The sequence below is a fragment of the Labrus mixtus genome, chromosome 5 (assembly GCF_963584025.1).
Source record: "Labrus mixtus chromosome 5, fLabMix1.1, whole genome shotgun sequence".
In the NCBI taxonomy this organism is placed as follows: domain Eukaryota; kingdom Metazoa; phylum Chordata; class Actinopteri; order Labriformes; family Labridae; genus Labrus; species Labrus mixtus.
Window position 1 is genome coordinate 16232263 of NC_083616.1, and position 21525 is coordinate 16253787.

The following is a 21525-nucleotide window of genomic DNA, read 5'->3' on the forward strand; positions in this document are numbered from 1 at the left end:
CTGATGTGTGTCTTTTTTGTTTGAACTAAACTTCTATATTGAAAATATAAATAAAAAATAATAGTATTTTTTAATCATGTGGACCGCAATCTTTCCTGCAGCGCCCCCCTCAGGTCAAACCCTTAATGTTCAGCTCCAGTTCAGACTAGTTTTCTTCTGACTACAAAGGAAGATTTAGCAGTGGTGTGACTTTAAGTTTAACACAACCTCCGTAGGATGCCAGCTACCTTTCTCCTTACACAACTGCTGAGTGTCATAATCTGTGTCTGGTAAGTGGCAATTCGCTTTAGCTAGTAACATGTCAAATAGGAAATTTACGAGATATTTCTAAATTAATTGTGATACATTTTCATGCCAACATAACATCATAACATGTAAATTTCATATTGATTAAAAATCCTAATTCATGCTTTTTCAGGTATACAGTATATAGCCTATATATATATATATAAATATATATACAGTATATAGCCTATATATATATATATATATACAGTATATGTGTATATATATATATATATATATATAAATATATATATATATACTGTACATATACAGTATTTTATTTCCTTTTTAAAATTTTGTTATTTCCTTTTGGAAATTAAAGTTCAGTACAGTGTATCAATAGATATAGACATTTATATATAGATACTTTATTGCTTTAAATGTCTTAATCAAACAAACGTTCAGAGCACAGCAATCATTTTTGGCTCTCTGGTTCAGCTCTGCATGCTGGGAAATGTAGTTCAAATTGTTACGCTATTCTGTAAACTTAAACCTCTTCAGCCAATCATAGCAGCCCAGTCATTATATCAGCCAATCACTGAACTTTAACTAACTGACCGGCAAATCCCAGCGGTTCATATACCCCGGCAACAAATCATGGCCACGCAAATCCTAAGCAGCCAATCAAAGCGCCACAGCCAGCCAATCAGCCAATCCAATCACAACAACATCCATGACGCTGCTCGCTACTGCGCCTGCGCTAAAGGTAGACAGCTGATAACTCATCTATTATGCTACTTCGCTAAATAAAAATCTTCCTGAAAACTGAGCGGAGCTCGCCGTTGGAGGCACCGGAGGACCGAAAAACAAAGTAAACACCTTTCTGTGCACGGTAGCGTTGGGATGATGAGTTTAAAGGAGCGTAGTGTTGTAGTTGGAGGGTGCAGAATGTGTCGGAGCCTGGCTGGCCGCTCGGCGCCTTCAGACAAAGCTCAGCTAACAGGCTAACGGCTTATTAGCTAGCCTAACACCGAGCGGTAACATCTGCAAATATAGGATGTCTAACTGTGTTAGTATGATAGTTATTCGTGTCATTAATAAACAAATTTACAGATATAATCTCAAAAAATATGCTCAGATATCTCCACAACCGCCGTTAGTCGTGTAAATTATACTTTACGTCCTCGGTAAGTAGCCTAGCTCTGCTAGCTTGAAACCTAGCTCATATTTTGCATTTGCCTGCCCGCCATCTTTTTAAAGCAAGATAAATGGGATGTTTCGTTAGTCTGCAAAACACTCACACCTCTGCTGTATCAGTAGCTAGCTCGGGTTTGAGGCTGTAATTACGCAGTGTATATTAGTCCCTGTGTGTCTGACTGTGGATGGAGAGTCTGTTGACTGTATTTGTGAAGTTTGTTGGTCGCTGCGATGTCTGTTAACAGTTAGCTCGCCTGTTAGCCGCAGCATGCCGCCGGACTCCACATCTGTTGATCCGTGCGGGACTTGATTGTGATGCGGACTGTATAGAGAGGGATTAAGGTGTGTTTGCTGTTTGACAGGCTGGTTGGAAGCTCCGCTGTCTGTTACTGACTGTAAGTTAACATTGAACTGGGCTGTGTGTTTTTAGATAAACTTAGTGTCCTGTGTTTCAGTGTGGTTTGTAGTCCCAGTGTTCAGAGAGAACTAACACACATTAACTCTAGATTAAATCTTACTTTGAAAGAAGTTGTTTTCTGGGGAGAATAGATCAGTTACAATGAAAGCAGTGGAGACTGAGTAGGGTTCACTTTGTTTGGGTTGTGTTAAAGTAAATGTCATTATGATGTTCAAAAGTCTGCGGTAATAAGTCATACTTGTAAACCTTTATTAATGTAAATCTTAAAGTCCTAGACACGCGTTGTTTTAACAACCTTAGGACTTAGACTTTCTCATGTCATTCAAATTTGTACTTTAAAGTGCAGATAAGAACGAGATTTCGTTGCATTTGGCTTGTTGTAGTGCAGGATAAGTATTTACATAGAAAAATAAAGTGCAGATATAAGAAGAAAAGCTATGAGTAAAATTACTATACAGATAAATATATTGCACGTTTGTGATGTATGTTATATTGTATTTTACAGTCCTGTGAGGTAGTCCTGTGTGGGGGTTTGAGGGGGAATGGAGGGATTATCTTTTACCTGTTTACATTCCTAACATAACTTTATCTTTATCCAAAACTGTTACGTGTAGAAAGTACCTGTTGAATGTGGAGCTGAAAGAAGTGGATCAATCACTTAAATATTATTATTTATAAAATCAGGCGTGTTGTATTAATTGTTTGAGAAGTCGTGAAGGTCTAAGCTGAATCTAATATTTAATATGTTATTAATTTGAACACATTAAATTATGATACAACGAACCAAACTGCAGGCTGTGAGGAACTGCCTCAGAAAATAGTTGTTTCTTGTCTTTTAAAAATGTTTCAGTAAAGTTTCTGCAGAAAAAAAATCAACTGCGACATAAAAGAGAAAATGAAACAGGTGAAAACAAAGCTTCTGTACAGGTAGGTAGTTTTGAATGTGTTTACAGAAACTGATACTTAACCACAGGTTCTATAATTATTTGTTTTTACCTTTATTTAAACACTTGGATTAAAGGATTAAACAAACTGAATGACATACACATGTGGCAGTACTTTTAAACAATAATAATATTTTCATTGTCTTGCCTTCAATGTAATTTTATGGATTTGAGACTTTTAGAAAGTTACAACCACTTTAATAACATCTGGCGACTTGTATGCTTTAAATGCTGGGTGTTCAAAAAGTCCTTTAAAATGTCATGAAACAGTGACACATGTTCATTTCAGAGTCAGACATTTGAAAGTCTTTTGGCAGAGATAGTGAAGGCATTTTTTTCAGTTGCTGAAACTAAAGTTTATCAACAAAGTTGGCTAATTTGTGCTGAGATAAAAATCAAACAACCCCTAACTCTTAAAAAAAGAAAAATACTTGCCGGACAGCAGTTTGAGTTTGAAAGTTTAAAGACCTCCCGTGAAGGTTTATACTCCCTGAGTTGTGATAATACAGACAAGTCAGATTTATTAAAAAAGCACAGTATAGAATGGGATCAGGTTGTGTCTGAGGCTGGACCTTAGTTCTGATCCTAGAAGTTGATATTACATTCGTGTCTTGCTGTATGAAGAAGTCCACAACCACCATGGGATCTTTTAATAGTGCTCAGAAGAATTGAGTGCCACTGCCGATAAGATTTTGATTAAGTTTGTATTCTGCCATGAATCACACAACTGATATGTGACAATTTGTATCATTACACACGTTCCATACTGGTCTTAAATGTCGTTATTTTTGGGTTAAACTACTTGGTGAACTACATCTGCATCTTGGGTATAAGACACATCACCAACCCCAACATGGCCATATCCAGGTACATTTGACCTTCTTATTCAGGAGGATACAATCACAGCCAGTCTGGCTGAGTTTAGGGCTGCAGCTCAGTAAAGGTGCATTCAGATAGGTGATTTGACGATGATTGGCAGGTGACCCTGAGATGTTGGTAAAAACCAGAGAAACTTGTTAAACCAGGATGATTGTTCACATATTAGTTAACATGTGAGTAAGTTACTTGGAGAGAATACTAGTATGTGTCATTGTTGTAATTTGGATTACTCAGTTTACTGAAGGACATTTCTCCGTTTTGGCATTAGGTTCTTTGTGGTGTCCCAAAGGGAAATATTAAATACCAAATAAATACAAATGACAACAACATCTTAAGCATACACTGTATATTTGCACTAGTAACTTGTACACACATTAAATGCGAAAATAATAAAATGAATACTAATAATAAAAGCAATAACCCAAACTCGAGTTTGTAATATAAATAGCTGCATAATTTCAATGATGGTATTTGTTGTTTGACAAAATTTGCAGCTACAGACTACAGCAGGCTGTTACATTTCTGGTTGTTGTCACCCGTAAGCACTAGCTGATACCTGTATGACACAGACAAGGTGAGATGAAACAGAGAAAAGTCACATTTCTGCTAATGTGTTGGATCTCATACAAGACGCAGGAGAATTTTAATCAAATGTGTTCTTAAGGCCGAGATAGTGTAGGAATTTTTTTTTTTAAATTGCTGAAACTAATGTGTATCTATGTTTTTATTGTCAATGACTGAACAATTAAGAGATGTTAACAGCAAAAGCTAAGTAATGTTTTGTTTATCAACCAATAGATTAGGGCCGCTTGATTATAACAAAAATCCTAATCACGATTGATATTGAGATCACGATTATTAAAGATTCATTTTACAACTTCTGCATCAAATGCGCTAAACAAATTTAAACAGTCTTAACAACATTCCGAACTAGTGTTGTAGTCAAGACCAAGACATACCCGAGACAGAAACAAGACCATAAATATCACTGAAAAAATCCTCATCTTGTGTGTAGAGGGAGTTTCACTTACTTATACCGTAACACAAGGGAAGTGGGAATGAATTATAGTTATTTTTTCTTGAAATGGTCATTTTCCTTCCAAATAAAGTAATGTAGTGGAAAAATAGCCTTTCAGTGATGGTCTTGAATTAAAATTTGGAGCCCTCCCAGTCCAAGACCGAGACAAGACCCTAACTTCAAAAAGTGGTCTTCAGACCAAGACTGATTGCACTATTCTGAAGATTTTGAAAAACAAGCTGCAAATGAAACTAATAATGTAAAAAATATAATATGTGTAATAATAATAATAAATACAAATAAATTATGTTTTTGAGATAGTGGTGATGAACTCCTGTGGCCAGGATGCAATAACAAACACTTTGAAACATTTACCAAATATGGCAAAACCTATTATCAAAACCAGCGCAACATTGAGCCACAGAACTTTAATCACGATTTTCTTGTTTTCATGATTGTGGGAAGCCAATAATTGTGACTGAAATTGAAACTCAATTAATTTCCCAGCCCTACAATAGGAAGATCTATATGTTGCTTCTTTAATATATATTTCACGGTATCAGAATTTTAATTATTAGCTTGTATAGTTTGTGCTACACTTACATTTGTGTTGTGTATACTGAAGATTTTTGTACAAACATTTTATAGAGCTAAAATAATTAGTTGATAGATTGATGATGAGCCGATAACCTCCACTTTCAAGAATTGTCAGCTTTAAAGTTTGCTTTCAATGTTTCATTTTTCAGGTTGTTAGCAGCAAAGAGCGATAATGATGCTCATAGTTCTTCTGATCTATTTCTCTCTCCCAGGTCGTGCGATGGGAGTTTGTCTTATTGAAGGAAACATTGAGCTCCAGAATCAACATCAACAACTGAACTGATCACACACCAACCCACACCGTGTGCCCTCACACACACACACACACACACCCTCAGACCACAGGGGGAGTTGTTTTTTCACCTTAGGGTCAGACACTGCCGTCCCACAGTGTATTGCTGTGTCCCCGTCGTCCACCATGTCGGACGCCCCTGAGGCTGCACCCCCCAGCCCCCCTACCCCCACCAACCCGCCCCCACCTGAAGTCACAAATCCCACCAAACCTGGCAGGTAAGAACAGCTGGAGTAATGGCTTTACTGCTAAAAATCTAAGTTTTTTTCCCTCCATTTTTCCACATTTGAATTCATCACCTACTTAATTTAAACCTCCTTCTACACCTCTGAAATTTTCAAAACACTACAACTCCTATGTCCTCCACTCCTCATTCTTGTTTTACAACTTTTAAATACTCTATATTTTCATCATCCTGCGTTTCCACTATTTAAACCTATAACATCCTCTACCCCTTTTCATCCATCCTTACATCTCCTACTATATTCTAAGCTACATCTTCTAAAAATTTAGAAAAAAATCCCTGATGTTAACAGGAGACGGCAAGCATTAGAGTGCTAATGTTGTCTGGGTTTTTGTCCATCAGGAAGACCAACCAGCTGCAGTACATGCAGAACGTGGTGGTGAAGACTCTGTGGAAGCATCAGTTCGCCTGGCCTTTCTACCAACCTGTCGATGCCATCAAACTCTGCCTGGCGGTGAGTGGCCCTGCTCGTCACCCCAGTTTTTGAACACATTAAAACAAACTGGGGCAAAGCTAGATTTTTTTCCCCCTATCTTCTCTATTCCAAGCTAAGTTATTTTGTCCATGTTTCCAGGACTACCACAAGGTCATCAAGAACCCGATGGACATGGGAACCATCAAGAAACGTCTGGAGAACAATTATTATTGGAGCGCCAGTGAGGCCATGACAGACTTCAACACCATGTTCACCAACTGTTACATCTACAACAAGGTACATTTATGCAGTTACTGTTATGTAGTTTTTACTTTTTAAGATGCCCTCAGTTATATTTTACGGATACTTTGCCGTCTAACATGCAGCCTCCGGTGTGATCTCTGATCAGTTCACAGCTTAGCTCTCTATCAACTTGTGGACAAGTGTCATAACACTAGATGTTGTATCATTAAGATATCATTACAGTTACAAAAAGCATCTCAGGAAACATTGTATTTGTGTGTGCAGCCCACAGATGACATCGTCTTGATGGCACAGGCCTTGGAGAAAATCTTCCTGCAGAAAGTTGCTCAGATGCCTCAAGAAGAAGTCGCTCTGCTGCCTCCAGCTCCCAAAGGAAAGAACAAGAGCAAACAGCCTGCTGCTGCCACTACAGGTACTTCACTGCAGGACTAGATCTTATTCTTTAAGGTGCAATACTGTCATAATGTTAGGTTAAGTCACAAACGAGTCTGTTTTAGAGGGATACATTAAGCCTGGCCCAGACTGCTGGATAATTGGGCCGATTTGAGGTCAGATTCCTCTTTCCCGACAATCGAAAGGTCTTTTCCGACTCAAGGCTGCTCGAAACCTGTCATTTTACCAGACTATCCTGTTGTATCTAGTTGTGTGAGCGGCAGTGTTAAAGATCCAGTCTTTACGTCCCCAATCTGCTCTGCGATTGCAAGGGACGCCCCGATTTATTACAAACATGTTTGATATTTAGGATTTAAAATCTTTACGATTATGTCAAGAAAGGGTCTGGCAGAAGTTGTGTGTGACTACAATAACCGCGAGAGACAAAGGAGGACAGTGATAAGTGGACAGTAGTAGCGGCAGGATGCAACCCACACAGGTGCACCAGACAACTGTAATGCATATGACAGTTACAATTACCTCCACCTCTCACTGAAGACAACCCATGTTGTCTGCGCCTCCCCAGACATTTCTTCAATTAAAACTTGTTTGTTTTTTCCTCTCTGCAAAGAGCATTATAAATGCCAATTTAACTGATGCTCCATTGTTTACGTTAGGTCACTTGTGTGGTGCGTTCCTCTGTCGGGCACAATAGTCTTAATGAAATCCTGTGGTATGTGATGTGCCAGGATTTTCATATCTTGTAGTGTCAGCATGTTTGATTTTATGGAGAAGAATATCTTAGGATTCTAGTAAAGTGTGTGATGCTATCCGATTTAAAAATCGGGACGGATTTTAAAACTGCAGTGTGAGCCAGGCTTAACCCATGTAATGAAGTTAAAGTTCCACAAAGGTCTTGGTATGTCATTTTTTACACATTCTTATAGTTGTTTTCATTTTTGTCATATTCATGAAAAGAAAAATATGATGATTCATGTATTAACAATTTTCTCTTGATGTCTCAGTGAGTCAGCAGGCGGAATCTTCAGCCTCCCCTCCCCCCTCATATCCGTCCCCATCTCCCTCTCAGACTCCTGTCATCTCGACCACGCCCACACCTGTCCAGACAACGCCCCCTGTTTCTGCACCACAGCCCCCGACAACCATGATGCCATCTGCACAGCCTGTTGTCAAGGTAACAGTGTGTTCAGCGTAGGACAGCTTCATGTGGCCTATAATATATACATATATCAGAAAACACTAACTCATATGAACTTCTCGTCCATCTCTTCTCTTTGTATTGCTTTACCTCTCTGTCCCCACCTGGGTCTCTCTGTCGCTCTATCTCTCTGTCTCTGGTAACTTTACTCTAAACCGGTCTGTCTCTGTGTGCTTCTGACTGTCCACTCCTCTCTGCCTTTTTGGCTCTCTCTTTTTCTGTATGTTTCTGTCTTTTCACCTGTCTGTTGCTCTTATAGAAGAAAGGTGTGAAAAGGAAAGCCGACACCACCACTCCTACCACGTCGGCCATATCTGCTGGGCGTGCAGACTCTCCGTCCGCCCAGGACAACAAACCAGCCAAACTAGGCTCATCAAGACGCGAGGCTGCCGCCCGTCCAGCAAAGACCCGCAGAGAGACGGTTGAGGAGCTAGCAGGTGGTGAGGTGGGAGCTGGTGCAGGGGCAGTCGGGGGGAGGAAAGGCAGTAAGCTGGGTGAGCAGATGAAGCACTGCGACGCCATCCTGAAGGAGATGCTTTCTAAGAAACATGCAGCATACGCCTGGCCTTTCTACAAGCCAGTGGATGCAGAGGCGCTGGAGCTGCATGACTACCATGACATCATCAAACACCCCATGGACCTCAGCACTGTTCGGGTAACTAATGCATGACATCATTACTTATACCACACTTCAATCCTACATTGTTTACATCCATTATTGCTTATTTGTTGTCTTTACATTGCTAGGTGAGTAACTTTAAACAACTTTGAGGAGTTTGAGCAACAGCAAAAATGTGTATCATATCCCTACCATCTGGTGTCAGATCTATAACCCCCCAAAAAATAAACTGATAAGAACAGCGCAAAACATTGTTGCATTGATAAAAATCTCCAAAGGGCTCTTTTACGTTGAAGTAACTTGAGCCCTTTTTAGAGTGTGATACAGCAACAGGACGACTATTATTATGTCTTTATAGTGATTCTGCAATGGCGTAGTATTGTTTTCCCAGTCTGAATTCACATGGCCTTAAAGCGATGCTGTATCACTACATTTAGAGAAAAAGTGTGAGCGCCACATGCAAACACACACTCAGGCGTGTACATAAACTAAGTTCTGTTCTCCTGGCTGACACCGCCAATCTTGCCTCATCACTGTAATGCCTCTGCTACTACCTCAAAAGGCGGTACAGAAGAGGGAACATTTTGTCCCACAATTACGCCTCCTTCTCTAATTTATTTTGAACCGACATTGGTGCAAGTTACACTTTTTTCTTGTTTTTTTTATCTAGTGTTGTGTACTATTAATAGTTGCTCCAGCATGTCGTGTGTTAAATATTAAACAAAAAAGAGAGGAAAAGAAAACGATGCAAGATGAAAAGCAGCACAGTTTTTTAACCCATCTCTCCCCTCTCCCCCATCAGAAAAAAATGGACAAAGGAGAGTACAGTGACCCTCAAAGTTTTGCAACTGACGTCAGGTTAATGTTCTCCAACTGTTACAAGTACAACCCTCCAGATCACGAGGTGGTGGCAATGGCCCGCAAGCTGCAGGTATGTGTTGACTCGAGAATCCCTCAAAAATGATCAGAACCTCTTAGAACATACTTCTCGTAGATAACTTCTGTCCCATCATAATCAGTCCCTCTCTTGCTCCTCAGGATGTATTCGAGATGCGTTTTGCCAAGATCCCAGATGAAGGCTTGGAGGCATCAGTCCCATCTACAACCCCATTGGTCAGTAAAAGCACCGCCTCCTCTGACAGCAGCAACAACTCCTCCTCCGACGAATCATCAGACTCAGAGGAGGAGAGAGCCACGCGATTGGCTGAGCTACAGGAGCAGGTTGGTGCTGCCGACCAATCACAGGTCAAGAACATCCTGGTTTTCTTCTTTTTAATATGATTGTACATTTACTTAATGTGAAAATTCTGTTGATGTATTGAATTTCTATTCAAGGGTAATGTTGATACAATATATTTGATTTTTAGATATCAGTTTCTAGCATAATTCTCTTGCTGAAGGAGTTCCCCAATATTTTTAAGAGGTAAAGGTATTGATAATTAGTATATTTCATCAGTTGAAGGCAGTGCACGAGCAGCTGGCCGTCCTGTCCCAGGCTCCAGTCAGCAAGCCAAAGAAGAAGAAAGAGAAGAAAGACAAGGAGAAGAAGAAGGAGAAGGAAAAAGATAAAGGGAACAAAGGCAAGATGGAGGAAGAGAAGAAGCCCAAGGCTGCTGCTCAGCAGCCTAAACCAGCCAATCAGAAGAAAGCGCCAGCCAGGAAAGCAAACAGCACGGTGACCGCCACTAGGTACAAAAAACTAATTGGTTCCTTGTAGAATCTTAAGATAAAAAAAAGACCTATACATGAATACAACATTTCTCATAACTGTCTTTGGGACTGAATTTGAAGTAAGAGTTTGATCAGAGCAAATCACTGTGTTTCCAGGCAACCTAAGAAAGGTAGTAAAGCCTCTGGCTCGGCCAATGGAGACGATGGTGAGGAGTCATCCCTGCCGATGTCATATGACGAGAAACGCCAGCTGAGTTTGGATATAAACAGGTTGCCAGGGGAGAAGCTGGGCCGCGTCGTCCACATCATCCAGTCAAGAGAACCATCGCTGAGGGATTCCAACCCCGATGAGATCGAGATTGACTTTGAAACCCTAAAACCCTCCACACTCAGAGAGCTAGAGCGCTATGTCAAATCCTGCCTGCAGAAGAAGCAGAGGAAACTACTGCGTAAGTACTACTTGACTACTACATAAAGGCTCATCAAAACCCTTTGTGAAAACCAGTACGTCTTAGATGAATTTGAAAAGACGCAGTTCTTCATCCAGTCATATTTGAGGACTTTGGACATGAGTGTCTGCAACTTCCATCAACTTTTCTTGATTCTTGAAATGGCTTTAATTATACTTGGCAAGGGCTCAGTCTTGCCAGGATATGACCTTGGTTGCACTCTGGTATGGCCACAGTTTCATAAGCCAGTGAGTCATAACCTTTGTAGCTTGTAATATTCATGCATTTACAGCAGGGATCTTCAAACTTGGCCCTTGTTGCCTTTGTATATGACTTCTGTGGTGCTCTCATCCAGCTTGAGTTGTATATATATATGATCTTGAACTTCACGCAGTTACAGGGTTTTCCTGCATTCAAAATTGGAAACTGCCACCACAGCCTTGTTTCATACCGCCACTGGCTCTCTGTCTGTCTGACGGTTATTTTCATGGAGAACACAGATTTCCAAGTACAGCGCCTGGTGAAATTGTCATGTCTTATCCCAATTACGGCGTACACCAATATGGTGGCGCTGTTTTGAAGTCAATCCAGTGCACGCCAAACAACAATAGAGGAAGAAAAGTGAAAGTCGAGGAAGTAAATATATTTCTGCAATAGCGTTTATGTGCAATTCGCCACACTACTGTACAGACATGCCCAACACAAATATTGAGCTACTAAGAAATTGCCGCCAACGATGATTTTGTCCTAAAACACCTGCGCAGATCTTTAATTGTGCACTCAGTCTGCAGATAGTTTTGATGAGACAGCGGTAACCGTGAGAGAATCCAGACTGCAGCGTATTTAATTAACGTCACTGATAATCCTGAGAGTCACACCAAGTAACAGGGTGATTAAATGTTACGTTTTTGTTTGTATGCTCTCTTTTTCTCTACCCTTCTCTTCTCCGGCACCGTCAGAGTACAATACGTATAAATATTATTTATTTAATATTAAGTGCCATCATGTTAAAGCATTGTTGCATGTGATTAAAATGACTCGACATTCTAACATATTGTTGAAGTACCACTGTTAAAGCAAAATTGATAATAAACAAAGGAGAGAGAGTTTAAACTCATAGTTACAAATAACATTTACACTAAAGCATAAAGAGAGACAAAGAGTTCATAACCACACAGTCAGGATCAACAAGTCCTAAAAGTAGCTTGACATTTTTAAAACTGTTTTCTGCAGTAGAAATATAGAAAGTGAATTATGTTTAATTCTAGCTAATTTAAAATTCTGTAAGGTCAGAAAAGAGGTGAGGTTAAGAAGTACTCTTCCCTCTGTGTCTATCACGTTCAATATCGGACTACAGGTGAATGCCAACACTTTCAATCTTCTGAAATCGGACATTTGACATCCGTGCAGAAAGTACCACACATTTGTTATAAACATATTTTTAATTTTTCAAAAATAAAACAAACATTTGTCAAATTGAGCACAAAATCAATCTTTATTTGTAAAGTGCTAGTTTAAAACAAATGTTATCTTAACACACATTACAAAAGAGGAGCTAAAAGACCTGACATTAATCCAACATGAGCACAGCACTAAGCAATAGTTAGCAAAGTTACAGTAGCATGGAAATACTTCCTGTGTAGTAGTTAAATATTGAGCGTGTAATAGTTGGCACTTTTAAAATACATTCCTTGTCCTGCATTCTGATTAATTTTGATATAATAATTTGTGCCTACACAGATTTAAAAAAAAAAATTTTTTAAAAAGAGAGAGAAGGAAAATGCTTTGGGGCGTTCCAGGGTTTTTAAAAAAAGCATCAGAAATGTGTGTTGTGCTTGTGTAGCGGTCCTTTTAGAGCCACAACTCCTGGACGAGCCTAAACAAGAACACACAAGCTCTTTTTATTTGCTGCCCGTCTCCTCCTGAAACAAGAAAGGTTAGGGGCAGATACACTGGGCCTCATTCACTAATATGTGCGTAGAAATGTTCTTACTCTGCGCGTAAAATAAGTGCATACGCAAAATCAACGTCGGATTCATCAAACGTGCGTACCAGCCAATTTTGTTCTCACCAACACCAACGCCCCCATCTCTCCATGTAAGCACATCCGATTGGTGTATCAGGACGAGAGCGATGAAGTGGAGACACGTAGAAGTTTTTAGGAGATGGCCCCAAAAGGCAACTGACATTACATAGTTGCAGCAGTACACGCAATGGCAGTCGGAATCAGCTGATCAGTCCTCCGTCACACTCTTCAAACGTGTTTTGACGGGCTGATGCGCTCTCTGATTCACTGGCTGCTATTTGTTTCAGCAAGGCTGGATCTTTACACTTTCTTGGACGTAAATCACAATCATGAATGTTCCCTGCATGCTCTTAAATATTCTCAGATTAATCAACTGGTTTTGGTAACAGATGCGATCTTTCATGTGACTATTAGTGGGAGTGGTTGCGATTAGATTTTAGATTAAAGGATGATAAGGCGAACATTTCATGATTATTTAATACATTTAGTCAATGCATTAAGTTAATTCACGTTTTTTATGCTTGGCTTTTCAACTTTATTTATATATATATTTTTTTTTTATTGAATGTATTTTTAACATGTCATGCATTAGTGCTGGGCGATATATCGTGATGCTCGATTTGATCGATATTTAATTAATGCTCGATATGGAAAAGGGAACATCGATTTTATTTTTTAAACTACTTCAAAGTTTTCTCACAATATTTCGTTGCTCCGCGAGATTTCTGCGGCAGCGCTTGTTGAGCGGAGACGAAAGGGCGGAGGAGACTCCACTCCTGCCGCTGAGTAGCCTAGCTCTTATAAGCGACCAACACGGAGGAGAAAGATGCGAGCGAGTCCGAATTACTTTCAAAAAAAGGGCACATAACGCAGGGCTCGACATTATAACTGACCCGCTGGCCCGGATGAATGATTGACAGAGTCCGGGCCAGCTGAATCAACTGAAAAGTTGAGAGTGACAGCTGGAGGAGCTGGAACACGCTGCAGCTAAATTTCCTCTTAAAGTTAAAGACTAGATCTTGGTAAAGATGAAAGTTATTCACAAAGCATCTTAGCCCTTAAGAGAGCTCCTAAAGTAAAGATCTAAAGATGAAGAGTTTCTCACAGAGAAGAAAGAAGGAGAGATTCCAGCTCTATCACAGCCTCATATTATTATCAGATTAAGTAGACTCTTACAGTTACCATCATGGTGAATAAACATGAGCACATAAATATAAGAAAAATACACAATATTTTTTATAATTAGAGCTCAATTAATTAAATAAAAGTTGTAATTGACTTTTGCATCAGAATGGTTCAAGAGTAAATTGGTGACTGTTATTTTTCGAATCAAAAGTAATGTTCTTGGGACAGTGATATTTTTTTTATACAGTGGAGATTCAGTTTTATAGGCTACATTTATAAACTTCAATATGATAAATATCGAGTCATATCGAATATCAACATTAGACAAAAAAAAATTGTGATATCAAATTTAGCCCATATCGCCCAGCACTATCATGCATTTAGTTAAGAGTGTATGTTAACATTTTCTGAGAAAGCTGGTCAATCATTTGTGCGTACGCGTGGTCAGAGGAGGTTCCATTTTTGTTCCCAGAGTAAGAACAAATTCAAGTCAGAATATATTGATGAATCTCAGATTTGTGCTTCAAACGTTCGTACGCACAGTTTAAGTACATGTTAGTGAATGAGGCCCATTGTGAGTGGCAGAAGCTCTTCTTCCTGACTATCATTTTAGTTAGGCCTGGGCGACATGACAAAAAATGTTATCACAATGAAAAATGTCATATCAGCCAATATCGATAATTATCACGATAATTGTAAATCATTATTTCTTTCAAAGTTAAAAGCTGATTTTTGCTCCTGAGTGAATGTTGAAGAAACCAGATGGTTAATAATGGTTTAATTATTATTTTAAGAACAGGACGAACTATAATTTAACAGGAACATTTCACCATCATAAGCTCAATGCGCAGAGCTGGAAAACGCTAATATGACAATTTGCTGCTGGGCAGTCACACACTTACTGGCCCACTGCTTACTGTGGGTCCACACCACTGTTTATATTATTTACAATACAGTCTGCACTAACACTCGTTTGGGATGTTTGGTCATTTCTTTCCTTTGGTGTTTTCTAACGGGTCATATTGTTTCAAATTGGGGCTGTTTTGGCTGAAATTGTCTTCGGCACAGTTAACAGAGCACATTACTTTGTTTTTACCGGTCTGTAAACAGCCAAAATATCTCTAAACTCCGGAAGTTGAGTGGCCTTTCTTGTCGTCTTGTCGACGATGTTTTCTCTTGCCTTGAGCCCGTACACTCAGCGTTTTCTTCAGTGTCTCTATAGCTCATTTCGGCTGTGTTTCCATTCTTCTCCAAACGTCTGTAAGCCCGCCTACCCATATCCCTGCGACTTGATTGGCTGTTCGTCATCTTTTTCTTCTTCTCTTTAATATCGGATGGCTACTAGCATTCCAGGCACATTCGCGCCCCCGTTCCCCAGTGGTTGAATGGTGTAATTACAGGTTTAAATCTATCAAACTTTTATCAAACATTTTTAATATCTATATTGACAAAAATGATATCGCGATAATTATCGACCAGGCCTAATTTCGGTTACCTAGTAACTTGTGCCTTTGATTTTTGTGCTCCCCCTGCTCTGTGCCCTACCCCTGGGTAGGCCTGGGGGATATGAATAAAAATGTTGTCAAAAAAAAATTGTATATCAGTCAATATCGATAATTATCACGACAACTGTCAAATCATTATTTCTTCAAAATTTAACGTCTGATTTTTGCTCCTGAGTGAAAGTTGAAGAAACCAGATGGTTAATTGTGGTTTTACCTTTTTTATTGTCACAACATGACAAACTATACTTAAACAGAGGAACATTTCAGTATCATAAGCACAGCGCACGGTGCTGGAAGACACTGATATAACAGCTGGCTGCTTGGGCGTAACACCTACTGGTCTGGTGCTTACTGACTGTCCACTTACACTCATTTGAGATGTTTGCTCATTGCTTGCTCTCGGTGTGTTCTAACAGGTGATATTGTTTCAAACTGTGGAAAATGTCTGTGGTGTTGCCCGTTTTAGCTGCACTTGTCTTCGGCACAGTTAACAAAGCACGTTACTCAGTTTTTTGTCGTACTGTAAATTACTCCAAAGGTGACCTGTCTTGTCGACTGTCTTGTCGACTATGTTTTCTCCCAACTTTGAGCTGGCAGGCTCAGCGTTTTCTTCTGTGTCGTTATCACAAATTTTGGCAATGTTTCCATTCCGCTCTAAACATTTATAAGCCTGCCCAACTATATTCCCGCCAAATTATTGGCTGTTCATCGCCTTTTTCTTCTTCACTTTAACGTCGGGTGACAACTAGTGTATAAGGCGCATTAGCAGCACCCCCCCCCCCCTTTCCCCAGTGTTTGGGTGGTGTAATCACAGGTTTAAATCTATCAACTGTTAATATTTTTTTATATCTATATTGAGAACAATTGTAACCTGTAACCTTGTAATCTCGCAAACTCTGCGATCAATGTGTGAGTGGTTGTGAATGGGCAGGTGTGACATGCGGTGTAAAAGCGCTTTGAGTAGTCAGAGAAAACTAGAAAAGCGCTATACAAGCTCAAGTCCATTTGCCATTTACAGGTGACCCAGAAGTACATTACTGCACAATAATCTCAGTCTGCAGGTGGCAGAAAAGTTCTGCTGCAGGGCATGACCTCAGACTACTGTAAAGGAAAAATGTCTTGTTTTTATATATATATATATGAGTACATCCTCTCTGACAGTGTGTTTCTCTCTGTACTTGTCTTTCTCTTTCCAGAGAAGGCAGCAGGAGGTGGGGCCTCAGGAGGCGGGGCTAGTCGTTTGAGTGGCAGCTCTTCTTCCTCCTCTGATGACAGCTCCTCAACAGGAACCTCCTCTTCCTCCGACACGGACTGAACACGCATAAACACATACATGTTACTGAACACACACACAGAGGTTTATCCACTTGACATACACACAAACTCATCCATAGAGTTAACACATGCAGATACAGACTATCACACACATCTATGTAAACTTCCATGCTGAACAAACACCCACACAAGCAAAGACAGATTCACACTCTGAACTTCTGACAACACACCTCTACACCCATGCACACACACACACACACACACACACACACGCATACACATACACAGGCCCAGACTTGGAGACTGTATGTAAATAGGCTGACCTGTTTTTTAGCTCCTAGTGTTTTTTTTTTTCTTTTCTTTTCTTTACTTTCTCGAGAAATGCAAAATGATGGAAGAGAAGAAGAAGAAAGCAACAATTTTCCATGGAAGTGAAGAAGAATATAGGAGGAAGACATGGTAGAAAGACAGGCAACCTGTCTGTCTGGGAGAAGCTTTGATCTTTTCTGAATATATGTTGCTGTCATGAAGGCTTTCTTCTTCTCCTTTTTGTTGGACAGCTGGCTGTGACCCCATACCTCTAAAAACATTCCAGAAGCATCTAAAGAGCATCATTGGAGAGGAGTAGGTGATCTCATTGGGTTTTACTCCAAACTGTGCTTGCATATTAGTTGAACAGAAGTCGAGCATCCTCAAAGTTTTGTCTAAAGGTTGAAAACGCCTGTAAAGACCCATACTCATCATGGGACTCACAGTCAATGCTAAAACCTGGGAAGTAAAGGAAATTTCATGAACGAACCAGTTGCTTTTATATAATTTTCACCTGGTCCATAGTAAATCTGTCATGAGTAAAACTCTAAAACATCAGACTGGAAATAATACAACAATTTAAAAAATGTTAAAACATCAAGTTGTTACATGTCGTTATTTTCAGGACTCAACATATAAATTCAAAGCAAAGACGCGGATTTATGCAAAAGATACAAAAGAGACATAGATCAGTCACCTCATTGCATGGGTAGATTATTTTTAAATCTTTGTAACAATTTTAAGTTTCCTTCTTTTTTTTCATCTTTTTTTAATAGAAGAAAATCCTGGGGACTGTTTTAAGTATGATCTGCAGAGAAGGTAAAAGTTGTGTCTGTAGATTAAAAATCACCGGTTTGGGTCCTAAAGTTAGAAGGTTTAAGTATAAACCCTCTGAGAGCGAACCTGTCCTTCGCTGGTCCCACAACAAAAATTCACAACCTACTGTCTGTCCCTGGGGTCAACAGTGAGTGGGTGGGGGGGGGGGCCAGGAACCCCCCACCACCAAGCGCCAGCTCTGACAGCTTAGAGTGAGAATTTTTTTTTTTAACACTACATTTCCTTTATTTTTCAGTTTTATGATTTTTCAGGTTGTGTGCGGAACTTGTGTCTTCTAAGGTTCTCTATATAAAAATGTCTTTGTAGCGCTGTCCTGTCTTCTCCCCACCCCCAAACAAAACCACTCATACTGTGCAGCCCCCACCCAACCCCAGACCTCATTAAAACTGAGGACTAAGCAGACGTCATGTTTTTGGTGGTTTAGATGTCTTGGTTTAAATTAAAATTAAAATTGTTTGAGCCGACTTTTCTGGAAGAGTATGAAGGTTCGATCTTCAACAAAAGTTGAAACAAAAATAAAAGCTTTCAGAAATGTTTCTCCCAGAGAAGTTGCAACTGTGTGAAACGACACAAATCCATCACTGTTATATATTCTATGAGAAAAACAGCTATTTTATTTTTATAGTAACTTTACTCTTTGAAAGTCCTAAATAAAAACAAACTCTCATTACAAGAAGGCAAATTCTAGATTACATTTTTTTTCTCTGGTATGACAATGAAAAGAAATATTTCACAAAAAAAAGTGAAACAAAACTTGATGCAAACTTTTTAAAGCTGCAGAAGGTAGAAGGTTTTCAAATTAAAATATAATGTAATGAGGGAACTTTTTTTTAATGATCAAAATGTAATAAACTGTAATCCAGTTTACTGTATATTTAAGCACCAGTTCAACTTTGAGCTTTAATTTTAAGTCTTTTTACATGTTTATTGAAGCAGAAATATGTCCGCTCTGATTGAGCAATAGATTCAATTCAGTGTGACTGACGCTTTCTAAATTGGAGATGTTTGGGGTGAAATCAAACTGAACTGTCATGTGACTGCTGGATGGCAGATAGCCCATTTTTGGTTTTGACCCCTGATTTCTGGTTGTCCCTCTGATGGTATCAGACCAGCTGTAATCTCCAGAAATGGGTGATTTTTCTGACTTGTGTTGCAGTCTGTTTTCATTGGGTCTGGGGTCAAGATGTGTTAAAAATTAAATTAAAAGAAAAGTTAGTTGATAAAAAAACAAACATGACCGAAATCTACAACAACATGCCCTGCACTGATTGGTTTAGGTCTACGAGAGCTGTAGAATGACATCTTGTAAACCTTTATAATAGTGTCATAAAGCTGTGCCACTTGAAAGTTTCCTTTTGCAGGGAGTTTTATTTTTCCCACATTTTGAACCCATCATTGTCCAACTAACAGGGTGGGGGTGCTACAGTATTTTTCTTTTTCTTTCTGACCCCAGTTTCGTTTATGTGTTGATCTGGTTTTGCTGCAGTGCTGCTGATCAGATCAATCAGTCTGATCAAACCAATCAGATTAAATCATGTGACTTCTCTCAAACACACAGCTCACCTGTCAACCTGTCTGTCTCTCTGTCTGTCTGTTTACTGCTGTTTGTATCACAGCAAATTTATTAAACTCAAAAGTTTTTTTATGATCACCCTCTGTTTGACTTTGAACTCCTGCGTACAGTAACATTAGCAGTGATGTGCTGATTAACAAGACCCTTGTTGAAATAGATACAATCAAAATTCTGGATAACGCTGCTGGACAGGGACTCAGGCTTTGTTTGTTCATATTAAGTGGAGAAGATTGTTTTGCAGTCCAGGCTTCCTTCAGATCTTGCTTTCTCCTCTGAGATGAACAAAACCTCTCGTGTGCAGATTATTTGGGTTAAAGATTCACAATAATCCCACTCTTGGTTAGTGATGTATTCAGGAAAGAAAACTTTGAAGTGGAAATTTTGATTGATGGGATATTAATCTCATAATTCTAATAATAAATATGAATCCCTTTTTGTATAAAGTAAATCAATGGACTTTATTTTTTTAAATCTAATTTCAGACTGAATCTGCTTGTTTTTCTCAAAGCTTTCAACCAAATGTCATGGCCTTCCTCAGCTGATAGAACTGCTAAATTGTCATAAAGATGGTTTATTTGTTATCAAAACTAAAAAGTGTTTTCTTTTGGTGTGTGTGATTTTTTTAACTGTTGTGAGATTGAAGAAACATTTGGGAAAAGGAATGCTGAACTTTATTTTGGACATTTTAAAGGCTAATCTATAAATGATAAAAATGACAGAATCAATAATGAATGATGAGCGTACACATTTCCTCCAGGTGTGACTGACTGATGGACAGACAGACAGTCGGACAGCTTGTTGCCACGGTAACCCTCTGTTTGTTTTTAGTTGATGGTCGAGCTTTGATGCTAATAGTTAATTTTTGTATTTTAATAAGAAAAAGGAAAAAAGTGATTTTATGTATTTGCATGCACTCCGGCCGTATGTTCTTTCTTCCGTATGTTTGAGCACTGTATAGTAGCTGTATAGTAGCTGTCTGAGGTTTAGACCGAACTCCGCTCAATAGAGTAGAGACAGAGAGAGAGAGAGAGAGGACGAACCGACGAAAAACCAACAAGTGAATTATTTGATGTAATTACTGATATGGGATCCTTATTTTCTGAGTTCCTTTGTTTTCATAAATAAACATATAAACTGAAACGCTGAATGGACTCTTATTTACACACCACATCCTGTGAAATAAGTGGCACTCATCTGATTGATTGGCTTTAATATCTGACTAAAATATGAATCCATTTTGTAGATCAATTAATCTTTATTTCTATAGCGCCATAATTAATTATTTCAAGTATTAATCTTCTTCACAAGTTAATCTTCCATTGATGTTTTTCCTTGATGTAAGAAGTGGACTTAGAACCGCAGTTTAAAAAGTAAAAGTTTATGAAGAATAAGATTTGCCCCAACACGTTTTTAAAAAGCCAGCAGGAGGCGGTCAGATAGTATTTAATCAAATGGATGACATTACAAAAGCTTAGTCCACTCAATACATAGTCCATGACCTGAACCCTAGAATTTACTGACTATGGGGACCTGCGGAGTAAACCATGTGGGAGGCAGGTCCCATCAATATGAGTTTGTGAACATGTTTGAGTCCTCATAAGGACAGGTCTACCAGCACACGTGTGGTTCTCTTCGTATAGATGTAAGGAGTACTAGATAATAAATAGCTAGGATCTGCAAGAGGCTCTTAGTTTATGCTAATTTGCTCATCTATAACTCATAGACTTGTATCTAGCTATGTAGGCCTAATCCTATTTTGCCCCCTGAACTCAAGTTCTACAATTGAAGAAGATTATTCACACTGTGGCTTATGTGAAGTCTGTGTTCTAATGCATTAGCCAAAAGAGGAATCTGACAACAGATTGCCAGAAGAGTACTTTACAACGATTGTGTGAAAACTCACGTAGCATAAGGGTTCTCAAAATGTAAAAGATTTGCACTTTCAAACCAATTAATCTAAACAATCGACTTGATATCCTTCTCAACATTACATTTCTATACTGATATTAAGTGTTAATATCTGTACCAGCTAGTCAGCTAATTTCATGACAA

General features: G+C 39.0%; 1 protein-coding gene across 2 annotated transcripts; it reads left to right on the forward strand.

Annotated features, from left to right (window-relative positions):
- The first annotated feature begins 956 nt into the window (after positions 1 to 956).
- On the forward strand, positions 957 to 20613 carry LOC132974272 (bromodomain-containing protein 3-like). 2 transcript variants are annotated; one of them, XM_061038192.1, is made up of 12 exons: positions 957 to 1096; positions 5491 to 5788; positions 6157 to 6268; positions 6389 to 6526; positions 6758 to 6905; positions 7891 to 8060; positions 8344 to 8739; positions 9506 to 9634; positions 9742 to 9948; positions 10160 to 10392; positions 10531 to 10823; positions 16676 to 20613. In XM_061038192.1, the coding sequence occupies exons 2-12, from the start codon at positions 5697 to 5699 to the stop codon at positions 16792 to 16794; spliced, it is 2037 nt and encodes a 678-aa protein (XP_060894175.1). In that variant the 5' UTR covers positions 957 to 1096; positions 5491 to 5696; the 3' UTR covers positions 16795 to 20613. The 2 variants fall into 2 exon arrangements, with proteins under 2 accessions (XP_060894175.1, XP_060894176.1); XM_061038193.1 differs by having other exon boundaries at positions 9742 to 9924.
- The last annotated feature ends 912 nt before the right edge of the window (positions 20614 to 21525 follow it).